The sequence below is a fragment of the Medicago truncatula genome, chromosome 4 (assembly GCF_003473485.1).
Source record: "Medicago truncatula cultivar Jemalong A17 chromosome 4, MtrunA17r5.0-ANR, whole genome shotgun sequence".
Classification (NCBI taxonomy): Eukaryota; Viridiplantae; Streptophyta; class Magnoliopsida; order Fabales; family Fabaceae; genus Medicago; species Medicago truncatula.
Genome location: NC_053045.1, coordinates 349,286 through 364,429, shown reverse-complemented (window position 1 = coordinate 364,429; position 15,144 = coordinate 349,286). Strand labels below are relative to the sequence as shown.

Below are 15,144 nucleotides of genomic sequence, written 5' to 3'. Positions count from 1 at the left end.
CAAGAATATTCACTTTCTCTTCGCATCTACACAACCTTGATCTCCATCTTGTTCACATTCTTTCTCATTTCAACCAATTTTCTTCACCATATTTGGGTCATTTAACAAGTTGTATATGGTATTGCAAAAATGTACAAGAGGAGTTGTTAACTCATTGTTTATTCTTTGTTCAACTTCATTTCACCTTATTAGTGGCTTTTATACATAAGGGAATCTTGATGAATCTCTGAAGGAGGTACCGAATAGCAGAAACATTTTATTATATATATGCCTAAGTGTAGCAACATTTTGTAGCATCCTCATATGTTTTTATCCGTCCATTTTTATCATGTTTTTTAAGCTATTTTTACTTTCATTTGAATTTTAATTGGTTGTTTACATAGTCTCGTTTTCATGTGTTACCTGTTACTTTGTTTTTGAAAGGAACCTGTTACTTTGTTGTCTCACTATAAATAGACTATCCACATTGATTTTTATTTTTTTTTAAATTAAGCATGATCAATCATCATGGGATTGTGTATGCTACACATGATTTTACACAACAAAAAGATAATAACATTTTTACAGTTGGCCAATTATATTATCTTCATCTACCACAATCGTAGTAATATTTTAAGAGATTAAGATAAAATGTTGAAATACATGGACATAGAATACGATTCTGATACACATAAAGTTAGATAATTATTTTGTCTTTCAAAAAAAAAAGATGATTATTTTGACTTTCTTGTACAATGAAGTATTTTGGTAATCACGGCTTGAAGGATGCGTTCAGGTCTAAATAATATCTGCATTGATTTAAGAATATTTAAGGGGGACAAATACGTCAACTTTATGTCTGAAGCAGCTTTGAGTGCATGTTTCTCAAATAAATGTGACACATACTTGTGTTTTGAACATCCAGTGTTTGTTCACGAAGAAGATGTTAAAGTTGGTGAAAATTGAATAGAACCAAGACATTCATGTAAACAAAAACCTTGATCAAGAATTTTATTTTAAAAAAACACGGTATTTGGCCTAAAAACCGAACAATATGAGGGGTTCAATCACGGTCCACTTACGGATGCCGTATTCAAAACCAGAGTGTAGCTCTGTATGGATTTAGCCCACCAAAGTTAACATCAGATGTAATCAAAACTGAAACCTAAAGAGAAAGACACTCTAAAGTTTCAAGCTAACCACCTTAATAAGTATTGACTACGGTGGTAGAGTCATACTTGCCCATCAAGGCAAATTCTATGGTACATCCAAAATTTTGAGTGTGCCGGTACACCAAATCGTTAAATTGACCATTAAATGAGTTTTTTTTTTTGAAGAAAAAGAATTATTTTCTATCATTCACAATTATAATAATCAAATCTTATTTACCAAAAGCTTCGACGAAATTCCCTCAAAAAAAAAAAACCTTCGACGAAATAAAATTTACTTTTTTTGTATTTTTATTACTCATAATAAAGAATATTGATTATTTTTTATGAGAAAATGTTAAAAATTTAATATGATTCTTATAAACAATGAAATGATGTTTTTTTTCTTCTAAAATGATGTTTCTAAAATATAAATATTGACAAATAGCTTTTTATTTTATAAAATGGTTGTTAATTTACAATTTTATGGAGCAAGAGTACCGGTACACCTCATAAACCGTAGAAGTTCCCGCCCATCAATATATTGGGTGACATAGTATTTGGTAACATTGTGACATTGACCAACCACAATGTCAAAAGTGTACAAAAAAACAAAAAAAAAATTGTAAAAGAGAGAGAGAAGAAAGGCAATTGTAAGATTGTGGTTGGTTAATGCACCAAAATGTTATGTCACACAAGTTTTATCCCAATATATTATTCAATTCATTTCCACTAAATTATTTATAGATAATTATATACATGAGTAGAAATGATATTTGTACAATTATTTTTGACAATTTTTGTGACAACTTTCTCTCTCATATTCACATTGTATTTTTGCTTTCTCTCTCTATTGCTTTGATTTTTGTGCCAATACCACTTTTTCTTTGCAAATTAATGGTTGTATCAAAAGTTGTCATAAAAAAAGTTGTTCAAATAACACAACTCTAACCGATATCATTTTGAAAATGGGAAAATCTTCCACCAGTTTTTCATCATTCATCTAACATCCACTAATATAATGGTATGCATTATGTTTCTTTTTACTCTTTTTTGGAGATGTTATTGGCACAATAATCTACTTTCGCTGATATAACAAATGGAAAAATATTTTATTCACATGCATGATATGTGGGCAGATAAATAGTTTAATGAATTTGTTTGATAGAAAATTATCATCTTTCATCTAATTTTAGAAGAAAAAAAATAAGAAATTGAGATCTAATTAGGTCAGCGCCTCGACCCTTAATAAAAGAGACAATCGAGCCACAATTCAGAATCAAAGAGGTCCATTGTTGCTGAAACTGTTTTAAGAAATGGTCATTCAATTTTGTCATAGATTTTAGACGTGTCCAATTTCAAGCCCATAAAACCTTTTTTCCCAGAAGTTTTATTTCTCATGAAATGAAAACATCAAAATCTGACAACACGTTATCAGTAATTAATCTAAGAGGTACAAAAACACTTTCAGAAGTATCAGTTATGTCTGGTAAAAAGAATTTCAAACGATTAACAATCTATCTTCAGCTATGTCTGGTATATCAGTTATGTCTTCAACTTCAGCTTTGAAGGAATATTGGCAATCTATCTTTGATTTTCCTTGATTCGTCTCTATTCACGTGGGATCCATTAATTTATATCTTTCTTGGTATATTTGATTTTCTATATCGACTTATGAATCCATATCAAAGTAGGCTCGAGGTATGCATCCATAAGAAGTAATTGCTATGCCATAATAAAATATAAGTGGTCTTACTTGATCAAATGGTGAACCTAATTGCTTGATGAATCCTTCGGTTTTTCTTAAAAGTTCAACAATTTAATGAATCGTAATTTTCGATCGCACAAAATTTATTGAAAGATACAATCAGATCAGCATTTTTTTTTTTTTGTATTGGAAGATATCTCTCGATCGATTTATTTCAAAAATTGAGAAGTCCACGAGACACAGAACAATCACCAATGGTGAATAGTGGACGATTTATCATGGTCACGTTTAATTGTGGTCCATCCTAAAGCTACTCAAATTGAAAACATGATTAAAAAAATTATTATCCACTTCAAGTTTCACTCCATGAAATAGCAAATATGACATTTCGCTCAATAAAGAAACACAATTATGAAATTGTTCTTTTAAAAAATAAAGCATTACATTCTAATAGCATTTTATCCATACAAGAATATAGCATCTAGTAGCATTGAATGAATACTAAAGAAGAAATTGTAGGTTCATTATCCAAAAAAAAATTAAAAATTTGTAGGTTCAGAAAGTTTCATGACGTGCACTATAATTTACAAGCAGGAAATAATGCTAAAATCATTTACAAAAATAATTATGAACAACAAATCTGCACTAACAAGGAGCTAATAGGCTGCCAAAAAAACAAGCAACCATGATAAATTTCTTATCACCTAAAAAGAACCTAAAAGTAACAAAGTACTCAATTTCTAGTAAATGGTTGTTCTACCGGTCACAATTCTGCTTTCTCCTAACACCTCAAACTTATTAAGTGCCCACGAAGAACTTAGATTTAAGGAAAATCCAAGCATCCACTTAAACAACAGAATCACTTCTGACAATCCAATCACACCTATGATTTTAGAGGTCAGAACAAGTTAAGAGTGTGAAGTCCATCATTATTCACAAGAATATGTTATTACTAGCCAAAGCGTTTGATAATACCTGAGCATTATCTGTTTTCAATTTTTGAAGCTCTTCCTGGGTGCATATGAGCCTATAGATGATACAAAGCAAGGTTAATGAGTAAAACCACCTATATTTTAGCATATAATCCAACTAACTTTTATAATACAATACCTCCATTGCAAATCAGTTATCTCATGAAGCAACTCCTTTTCCCTCTCGTGAGCTGATTCAAGCTGCAGTAATGTATAGCCGATATTTCTTTTAAATTAATACCGGGAAAAGCAGATATAATGGCATTCAAATAAAACGATCTTAATACAAACGAGAGAAAGAAAAATGTCTACTTATAGGTAATACAGCAAGTAAACTTGTTGCATTTGGATTTTACAAATTCAACTTATTTCCTTGCTAATTGATAAGCACCAAACACTTGGGAAACCTCACTTAAAAGTTAGCTGTCAAAGAAAAAGAACCACACCATTTAACTACACCGAAAATTTCATACTAATATGGACTTAGCATCCTATAAAACCCAAGTTCTTATCACTAATTTGTACGGTACTAGCGATCAGGGCCTGTCTTCCATTCATCTTAAATCCAATTTACCTCCAGCACACCAAAAATCGCAGTGAATTATGTACCCTAGGTTTTGACTCAAATATTTTCCAGTTTGCTCTCTAGTCTAGACAAATTACACCCTAATCACTTTATAAATTGATAGCTGCAATTGTAACTAAGCTAACCTTGAGAATTCAATTGTGAGAAATACATCATATAATCATATAAATTATAAATTTTAAAACCTACAAACTCAAGTAGCATTTTGTATTATCCAACATTTTGACACTTCAACCAATAGTACATATGATTCCCAGAGAGACATAGGTCATTCGCAAATAAATGAAAATGAGTCTAACTGATAAAAATCAAGCCCTTTAAATACATACCAAGGATTTCTCCATTGCTGCTATCTGTGCAGGGGCATTTGTGTTATCAGCTGCACGGTTGACAAAGAAATTATGAATATAAGAGAAATTTGACAAAGAAATTATGAATATAACAGAAATTAATGAAAAAGATAAAAAATAATATCAATAGATAGAGGTCACACCAGCAGATTCACCCACAGTAATTTGCTTCATTAAAGTTAGAATGGTTTCCTGTTAAAATGTCATGAACAAAAGAAGGTTAATCTTGGACATTAGCTGAAGGAGAAAGAATAGAACCATATAAGACTTAACATACCCTCTGAAGAATATTTGTCTGCAGCACAGAATGCAACACAGGGAACAGAGAACAGCAAGAAATATTTGATGGCGTGGCATCAGATATTGGTGATAATAATGGTAAAGGTGAGTGTAGAGGAGTTGCATTATGCTGGCTCATAACCTACAATGCGTAAAATGTTACAGTAAATTAGGAGTTATACCTTCCTAATATGGGTATAGAAATTTTATCTACCTTCATATTAGTTTGTAAAAGAATCATGCTTCATAACAAGGATTATATAATTAATATAACCTAATAAAACATAATACTAAACCTAAAACAACACTTCCATTTTTTTCTGAAAAAGATGGTAGCAAGACTTTCTGCTTACAAACTAAACACCATTAATGCCCAAGTACAACAAAAACAATAATCGAGCAAGTACCATGCAAGCACTGGTTGAAGAACCAAAATTCAAAAATGTTCATTGAAAAATGCAGCTTTTTAAGTTACCAATGTATCAAATGTTCAACTTTTCAATCATTTTTTTTTTTATTTCTTCCCTCTTTCACATCATTAGCACTCATTAATCGTAATGTAATAAGTGAATAAGACGAAGATGGATTAAGCTATTCATGTATTATGAGTGTGAGTCATCAAATGTTTGATCAAATTCATTTATTTAACTAAACGAACAAGCTCAATTTTCTGAGTGTAGCTTAAATTCTGACGCTTGACATACTAAATTAATCAATTAAGAAAATTATTGGGTGAGAATTTTGATAAAGAAAACAAATAGTCAAAACATAAATGATAAATGAGTCGACTTCAAACTTCATTTTCGTAAGCAACTTAGGCTCAATCTTAAAATCTGTCTAGTGTACATAAGTGAGTTAAGGTTTGGCACTCTTTGTTTTTCACTAGCAATCCTATACTTTAAATTCAAATGGTTGACTTGATTTCGTGTATGTTTGGAATCACACCGAGTTTGACGAAATCATATCTTGTAATTTCTTAAGTGTGGATGTTGCCAAAATCATGGTGGCACACAATGATTTCCTCAAACTAGCTGTCAAACCAGACATACACTCAACCGATTTATACCTCTAACAGTCAAAGCTGAAAAACATTGATCTATCCTTTTGGACCTTATCACAATCACTATCATTGTCACTATCACTATCATTAAGATACAGTAAAGAAGAAGATATAACTCGAGCATAGCAGAACATATATTTTTGGGGTTTTCATCAACTAAAGAAGAATAGGTGACAGGTGTGCAAACCTCTAAACAACCAACCTGCATGCTGTGACTCTTTTGCAGTACAGGAGAAGGGGTCGCCTGAAAGAAATCTTAGTATTCAGTTTTCAAGAAAGTAGAATGATCGGTGAAAGTTATTTCTTACCTTCTCCGGGTCAACGTTCTCAGATGTAACTTTAAAACGTCCTCTCTGTTGAACAACTGGTACCTTTGCTTTATCATCAGTGTCATCAGAATTAGCTGTTATAGAAATGATTAGTTAGAAGGAAATGCAGGAGTTAAATAGTGATCCTTGAGGACTTCAAGGGCACAAAATATGTGTTGCTCCCTTGAAATTGAAAACAAGGCATGCATGCAATTAGACAAAGTAATGTGAGCAGAGCTACCTGATGTTTTGGAGGCTCTAGAAGGAAGCTCAGTAAGCACATCATCTCCTGTGTGTGTTACTAAAATTGCATTGGCACTTGAGACGTTTGTAGACAGATTTTGTAGCTTCTCACTGTCATTGATATTGCTAAATATTAAAGCTGATGATAGATTAGAAAAAGTGTTTGATTTGCTTAACAAAAAGATTGAAAATTATAAAACTAATGGTTTATGTTTAAACATGATAGTGAAATAGAATAAAATGAAAGATGAAGTATACGATTGAAATTTGAATATTTGTCATTGAAGAAGAACCAATCTGAACAAATGGAGTGTGAATGATGGAAATTTGAAAGACATCAGTGTTTGAAATATTCTCTATCATTTCTAAGAGGACAACCAAATTGGAGTTGCTTAATTCCTTTTGGTTGGGCCTAAATTTTTATTGGGTGAGAAAATCAACAGGCCCGTCAAAGGGGTTAAAAAACAGGAAATTGCTCTATGAGTCTCTCAGTTTCGCTCAAAACTCTTTGATTTATCGGATCGTATCTCCTAATCTCACAAAACATATTGGAAGATACAATCCGATCAGCTTTTTTTCGTCTGAAGCTATCTCCGGATCGACTTATTTAGGGGTTGAGTAATCCAAGAGGCACATAGAGCAACCGTCTAAGAAACAAATCCACATCAGCCAAATGCCGAGACTGGCCCAATGTCAATAATTATACAACTAATGCAGTTTTCTGAAATAAATAATTCAATTGGAAGATTATTTAAATTAATTCAAAATAAAATTAAATATACTTAATGCATAATTTGAGTATTTACCTTTCTGCTCGAATAGGTGGAAGAGTAACTTCCGGTAATATGCTTGATGAACATCCTCTCCTATGAAGAGGAGGATGAGTAGCCACAACAACCTCAGCAGCTCTTCCAACATTTTCCATATCACCTAAACTATGGTCCACATGATCATCAAGACAGGAAGAAGTTTGTGGTTCGTGGCTTGAGCTTGTGATGCTGGAGTCATCATCAGATTTTTCAATTCTTGTCCTGGAAATGGCAAGATAGAAAAGCATTGACCCACAATGTTTTAACAAAAGTGCTAGTTCTAGCTGTAAAGACATGTAACATTTGTTTACTTTAAAATAAAAGATCCCAAACCACTACAAGCATTAGCACATGATGTAAAAGTTGTCGGAGTTTGATTATTTCAAAAGTATAATGCAATTAATAATGTGACATCACACATGTGTTAGAGACATACTTGACATCGTTTATTGTGGAATCAACTTCCGGAACAGAAGCTAGTTGATTATGCATTTCATCACTTTCCTCCTGTAAAGAAGAAGCCATTAGAACTTGTACCAAAAAAAGAGTTAGCCATTAGAACTACCTCAATAACAAAATTTTCTTGTTAACAATGAAAAATAAGAGAAAGGAAAGTTTCAGCTATATTTATAAATTTACATTTCAAATATAATCCTAATCCTACTAAATAAAAAATGAATTTGTAAAAACAATACCATGTCAGCAGTTTGGCTACGACTATGACTTGAACTTGGCAGTTGCTTATCTTGAGCATCAAGATTAGTTAAGGAACATGCACTACTCACATGACTGATATCTGACATAGCATCGTCAAAATCGTTGATCTAGAATAAATAAAAACCATAGTAAGATTTTGTTTAACTTGATGAGTGTATGAAAGTGTAATATTAGACATGACATGTACCAAGGAAGCCTGAGCCTTCATATCTTCAAGATTGAAGTTCCAGCCACTAATACCTCGTTTGTATTCATTCTGCAGTACAGGGATTGAACACAGCACAATGGTGTTATAAGCTTGCCATGAATTCAGTAACCGGTAGCAATGAGAAAAATAACCATAAAAAGCATCATCAAAAAAGAAAAACTAAGCTAACTAATTAAATCCATTTGATGTACTTTATAGTGTAGAGCATACACACACACACACACACAAACAGACAAAAACAGACATACTATCTGACTCTGATCAAGTCTGCTTGCAGCCTGGATTGGGCAACAAATAGGTATAACACAATAATAACTATAACTAGAATTTTTAAAGGTGTCTTATTGTGGGAAATGTTGAGTACAAGTACATGGGGGAAGCAAATAGAGTACTATTTTATTTTTTGCATCAGATAGCAGTAAGTTAGATATAGACATTGTAATTTCGCACCTGTGATAATTCCTCCATCTGCCCATCAGGCATTTTCTTTTGTGCAAGCATATCTTCTTTTCTCTGTGACATACAAGTTACCTCATAAATAAATATTATATTATATATCATAACAAGGGTGGAACTGGGAGGGTGCAAATATAAATATATAAGATATGTGCTATTAACTTAAAGTGGAAGCAAAGCAACCTTTAGAATCTCCATGCGATCACCCAAAGCAGGCAGGCCCTCCAAAAGAGTTCGCGTAATATAATCACTGGAGCGAGCTTGCTTAAAGAAGGAATGCTTTAACAACTTGCTAGCAGAGGGTCGTTTTGAAGGATCTTTTACCAAACAACAAGCAATCATCTGCTTAAAAGACTGAAAAGAAAAAAGGAATAAAGATATTAGCTAGTAAAAATCATAGAAGGGTTTAGTTTGCTTACAGGAGCAATCAGCAAATGATGGAATCAAACTGAACTGGGCTGACCTTAGAGAACTTCTTGTCCCTTTCGTAGTCAAGGCCTGGAGGTGCATTTTGCAAAGTCATAAGCAGTACCTGGAAAGTTTAATTATTATGAAATTAAACAGAAAAATGGGATAAAATTTTGAGTGCTTATAGCAAATACTATGATAGTATGTGCACACACACCTTCAATGGTGGATATTTTGAGAAAGGAGCATGGCCATGGGCAAGCTCCAATGCAGTTATGCCAAATGACCAAATGTCAGCTCTGCAAGATTAATTTTGAATGTCATTATTGCCAGCATGTCAATAAGCCAGGGTAATTAAACAAGGTTTTGGAATGTGTTACGACAAAATCATTGATATTATGGGACCTCCGTTTAGTGAAAGTGCTTCTATTTAGTGGTTCCACTTCCGATACCTCATGTATTCCATCAAAGACAACTTAAAATATTGTTGACTTATTTTAAAATAAATGGTTCTGGCGTTTCGTGTTACGGGCATTCGTAATGAATAGCATCTCATTTCAAATAATAATGACACACTCCCAATCATTCACATTGCAAAAACTCTTGGAGGGGCAATTGTGAGCTGATGCGATTGCGGCCCACAACCACAATATTGAAGCCACGGCCATATAATGAAAATTTTAATCAAAAGTTATAATGATGCACTCACGATCATTCAAAATGCAAAAACTCATTTGGAGGGGGATCAATTGCGAGCTGGTGCTACCAAAACGGTAATGCTGTAGTCGCGACACATGATGTGGTCCACAACTTGAAACCCTTGGTGTAGTTACCATCAATGAGATATTGTAGAAATTTTTTCTCAAATACTAATGAAATTATTTGATTGTAGCAGCATGAAAATCCTAAATATGGTATAGAAATGTCATCAAATATTACTCGGTTGTGCAGCATCAATTAATTGCAGTTGGAAGATATTAAAAAAACAATAGAAACCACCGTTACAATTTGGGGTGGCAAACCATTTTAAATAGTGTATATATTAAGTATTTTATTATATGATAAAAGAAATTAAAAGAATAGAAAGAACACAATACTTGAAGTTATAACCATGCAATTGCTCCATGACTTCAGGGGCCATCCAACAAGGTGTGCCAACAAAAGTATTTCTCGACCTTTGCCGATCACCGGAATCAAACAAACAAGCAGATACACCGAAATCACCGAGCTTAACCGCACCGCGAGAATCAATGAGAACATTACCCGCCTTAACGTCACGGTGAATGTGACCATGATGATGAAGATACTCTAAACCCTTCAATACCTCCCTGAGCACAGTTGCAATAACAACCTCTTCAAATCCATCAGGATGTGCAGCTTTCAATATGTGAAGACATGAACCACCCGACATGAATGGCATCACAACCCATAGATTGTGATCACTCACGAATGAGCAGTGTGATTTTAGCACGTTAGGGTGGTCCACTAGTACCATTGTTTGTGCTTCACGAGATATATTATTCTGCATTCATTCATCCATTAATCATTCCATTAATAGTTAATTACACAATTAATCATCAGACATTGATGAAAGAAAAAAAAATACTAACAATAATTTCTTTAAAAAAAAATTCTAAATTGTGGTATTCTAACCGCAATTGTGACAGCAATATAAAAGTTTTAGAGATTCGTACAACTTCATCTAGGGTTTTAAATTGTGGACCACAAGATGCAGCCAAAATATTGTTGTTGCAGTAATGTATGCAGTTACATAAAGCTGCACTACAACCATTTGCATCAAACTGCAACCGCAGTTTAAAACCATCGTGCTTCTATAATATAAAACCTTGCAGCGTAACTAGAACAACACGATTTAAAATTATGACAATAACATAATATCATTAATTTCTTGTTAAAAAAATAATCATTATTCTAAATTGTGAACCGCATTTCATTGGAGCTGGTTCCATGGTTTTAAATTGTGGTAGTAATGTCTACAACAACACTATGTTGCACTGCAACCATAGCCACGACCACATCAACATCCCAATTTAAAACTATGGATGTGTCTCGTGCATTTTTTATTTATATCAAATAGTCTAATGTCAGGAAATTCACTAATAAGGTGAATAAGAAAGAAATCCAAACCTCTGACCCTTTTATATTACATGTAATATCCTATCAATTGAGTGATGTTTACATAGACATTTTTTTTGTTAAGATACAAAGGTTCGCAGAGTAATCACTAGGGGTGGGCAAAAAAACCAAAAACTGAACTAAACCAACAAAAAAACTGACCATCTGAAACTTAACTGAAACAGTTCAGTTCAAAACAGTTCAGACAGTTTAGTTCAGTTTTGTAACTAAAATTCAATTTCATTTGTTTTTTTCATATTTTTTTCAGTTCGGTTTGAAACAGTTCAATTTAAAATGCAAACAGTTCAGTTCAGTTATTTTAAATTTAGCAAACAATTCAGTTTAGTTCGGTTCATTTTTCATCCCGAACTCAACCATGCCCACCCCTAATCACTACCACAAAATAATTTAAATTATGGTATTAATTAGGCTTCATAGCAGTTTTGGCCACCTAAGTATCACAATTTGGCGATTTTGGCTCCCTAACAAAATAAATTACAACTCAGCCCCTTAAGTACCGCCACTTTTGTAGCTTTGGCCCTCTACGCCAATTTTGACCGAGTCAACGCACATGTGGCACCTCAGTTAAGTGAGTAGAATGCAACGTGTGTAATTTTTTAATTAAAAATAAATAAAAAAGCCAAATGTATATTTACTGAATTAAACAAATAAATAAAAAAGGAAAATGGAAGAAACAATCAGAAATTAAAGGCATTTGATTTTGAGGAATCTGTTTTCTTTTCTGATTTTGAGGAATTTTTTAAATCGCTAAACCATTACCAACATGAGAAATTGTGTCTATTTTCTCAGCACCATCACCACTAACATTTCTTCTTCTTGTCTACTACTCTACTAGGACAGGAGCCTTTGTTGTTCTTCTTCTTATAAGAAGAAGCTCCTTCGTTGCGTTTAGCGGTGGTTTGTTGTTCTTCCTTTTTCACTAACTCCTCCGCTCACGCCGCTGCATTTGTTCTCGGTCTCTTTCTAGAATAGTAATAAAGGGTATGAGGTTTGTTAATCGTCGTCATTGTGTTGTTGTCTTCAGAGCAAGAAGCAGCTTCTTCATTTTTTGAGGACAAGAAGACAAAACACAGTGACGACGATTAACAAACCTCTTATCCTTTATTATTATTCTAGAAAGAAACAGAGAACAAACGCAACGGAGGGAGCGGAGGAGTTAGCGAAGAAGGAAAAGCAACAAACCACCGCTAAACGCAGTCGAAAAATGGAAGGAGCTGCTTCTTCTTTCATTGTTGTTGTTCGAAAGAGTAACATATAAGAAGAACAACAAAGGCTCCGTCCAAGTAGTAGTAGTAGACAACAAGAAGAAGAATCTTGGTGGTGATGGTGCTGAGAAAACAAACACAATTTCTCATGTTGTTTTGTTGTTGCTGGTTTAGCTTTTCAAAAGAAAGCCAGAAAAGAAAAACAGATTCATCAAAATCAAATGCTTTAATTTTTGGATGTTTCTTCCATATTCCTTTCATTTATTTGTTGCTGGTTTAGCTTTTTATTTATTTTTAATTAAAAATTTAAATATGTTTACTTAATTGAGGTGCCACTTATATGTTGGAAAGTCAAAAATGCAAAAGGACAATACTTTAGGGGTTGAGTTGTAATTTATTTTGTTATGGGTCAAAATAGCCTAATTGTAATGCATAGGAGCCAAAACTATGAATAAATTATGAAAGATTGATGAGGATTGGTATTAATTAACTAAACCATTAATCATCAGAAATTATGTAGAAGAAAAAATAACATCATTAATCTCTTGTGTACAAAGATATTAATCATTATTCTAAACTGTGTTCTGCAACGGCAATTATGACCATAAAATAAAGGTTTTAGAGATTTTCACAAACACATGAGACAGCATCGACTGCAATCGCAATTTAAAATCACGATGCATAGGCAATGTAGAAGTTTGCAGCGTAACTAAAACCGTGGCGAAAGCAATTTAGAATTAAAATATTAATATGAATGAAAAAATAAGGTACCAGATCGCAGTTGTCGCGTTCGAAGTCGAGAATTTTGATGGCGACGATTTCATTGAAAGAAACACAGAGAGCGCGATGAACGGAAGCACTAACGCCTTGACCAATCTCTTCGTAAAGTTGATAATGTTCGGCTCCGATAGGATACTTTTTCTTCTCTGTTTCCTTTTCCTTATCTCTATCTTTATCCTTCATGCTGCTGAGCGATCGTAAGGAAGCTATGATTACGGTTGTGGTGTTGCGATGATGAAGATGAACAACAACGACACGGAGAGAGAGAGAGAGAGAGAGAGAGAGAGAGAGAGAGAGAGAGAGAAAGCGATAGCAATGAATGAATGAATGAGAAAGAAAAGAAAAAGATGAATCGGAAGAGATACGTAATATAATTTTAATTCAATGAGTTCCGCAGATTTCTCGTGAAAGAAAAACTAATATGTGTATATATATTTTGTTACTTTATGAGATTTGATTTTGCTTTATTTTTTATTAATATAATATCAGTTTCTTTCCGAACTTATCGGATGGCCGTAAACAGAGGAGTGTTCTGTTTTGCTTCCCGCCACACCTCCTCTTCCTGCTTTTCTTCTGCAACCACCTTTTCTTCTATTATACTACTATATACTTTATTCAATAAACAAACAGACAAAACTTTTGCCAAAATATATAAACAAACAAAATTCTTAAATAGTAGCTAAGGTATCATTTTTGGAAGCTAGTAGTCAACGTAAGAAAATTCAATTAAGTCAAGCTAAGGTTGAATTTTCTAATACTCTTTCTTAGATTAATGATTTTTTCTAATAAGTCAAATGCAAGATATATTAAAAACTAAACAAGTCAAGTATAAGATGTGTCTAACATGAAATTATACACAACTTTAAATAATAGATACGTCAAAGACAGAAACCATGATTACAAACTGGTATAACTTATACAACGTAGACAACCAATAATAAAAATCAATAGAGAAATTTGGTTTATGCATCTTTAGCCGCCACTAAGAATGAAGCTTAATGCCATCAAGAAGTTGATTCTTTAAAGACACGTTGTTCTTGAAAATTCCCGAGTTATGCTCCTTCCATATGACCCCAAAGATAGGCCAACCACACTACCTGAAAACAAAAGCAAATGTCCTTCCTAAAAACATGTGCGCCAAAAAGTTGTTGCGTGTGTGATGAAGGATTTTTACCTCTCATAAAACTATTTACACATGAGTATATATAGGATCGTGTCCACAGGGAGTTGCGTATTTCATAAGCATTTTCACAATATTTGTCACGTTAAGTGTTTGGGTATAAATTGTTTGTTTGTGTAAAACTATTTACCTAATCGACATAAAAGTAAAACGAGAAGAGATAGGGCTATTCCGCTTGCGGTCAGAGACATCAACCAAGCGTAACAGCTGCAATCTCTCGATCGATTAACGGATTCTAGCTTTTTAAACTATATTATCACAATCACTCGACAATATCATTCGTGTCCAAATGATATCGTTATTTCTAAGGGATCGTTTAAACATTGATTTCCCAAACATTTAAACGATCACAACGTTGATTGGGTAGTTTAATCGACGATTTCCCAACCGATTAAATTACCCAAAAGCATTAAGTTATAGATTAAAAGTGATTATCAAATATTAACATCCATGTCTAGCGTGATAACTTAAGATAGATTGTTATTCTATTTCTAGATTCAAAAGTATGTGTCCGTATCATTTTGAATCTCAATAAAACAATAAAAGCAAGAATAACAACAATATTGAATAAATAAGCTAGAACCATATATTA

The 15,144-nt window shown here is 33.1% G+C and overlaps 1 protein-coding gene across 4 annotated transcripts; it reads right to left on the bottom strand.

The window, feature by feature from the left end:
• Nucleotides 1-3,325: 3,325 nt before the first annotated feature.
• On the bottom strand, nucleotides 3,326-13,665 carry LOC11433916 (germinal center kinase 3). 4 transcript variants are annotated; one of them, XM_013599050.3, is made up of 19 exons: nucleotides 13,364-13,665; nucleotides 10,328-10,752; nucleotides 9,448-9,529; nucleotides 9,286-9,354; nucleotides 9,006-9,176; nucleotides 8,817-8,879; nucleotides 8,346-8,414; nucleotides 8,137-8,265; nucleotides 7,878-7,948; nucleotides 7,439-7,663; nucleotides 6,631-6,758; nucleotides 6,390-6,484; nucleotides 6,269-6,325; nucleotides 5,020-5,163; nucleotides 4,886-4,934; nucleotides 4,722-4,771; nucleotides 3,946-4,007; nucleotides 3,811-3,862; nucleotides 3,326-3,718 (listed from the first exon to the last, which is right to left on the bottom strand). In XM_013599050.3, the coding sequence occupies exons 1-19, from the start codon at nucleotides 13,553-13,555 to the stop codon at nucleotides 3,713-3,715; spliced, it is 2,139 nt and encodes a 712-aa protein (XP_013454504.1). In that variant the 5' UTR covers nucleotides 13,556-13,665; the 3' UTR covers nucleotides 3,326-3,712. The 4 variants fall into 4 exon arrangements, with proteins under 4 accessions (XP_013454504.1, XP_024637010.1, XP_003604125.2 ...); XM_024781242.2 differs by having other exon boundaries at nucleotides 6,284-6,325; XM_003604077.4 differs by having other exon boundaries at nucleotides 6,631-6,743; nucleotides 13,364-13,664.
• Between the last annotated feature and the right edge of the window lie 1,479 nt (nucleotides 13,666-15,144).

What these genes read in the sequence shown, in the direction of transcription:
- LOC11433916 (XM_013599050.3), bottom strand. Translation starts at nt 13,555, where the DNA reads ATGAAGGATAAAGATAGAGATAAGGAAAAGGAAACAGAGAAGAAAAAG. An exon ending in GGGACAAGAAGTTCTCTAAG is followed by an intron (nt 9,177 to 9,285) that starts GTCAGCCCAGTT and finishes TTTTCTTTTCAG; the next exon opens with TCTTTTAAGCAGATGATTGC. An exon ending in ATAACTGATTTGCAATGGAG is followed by an intron (nt 3,863 to 3,945) that starts GTATTGTATTAT and finishes TATCATCTATAG; the next exon opens with GCTCATATGCACCCAGGAAG.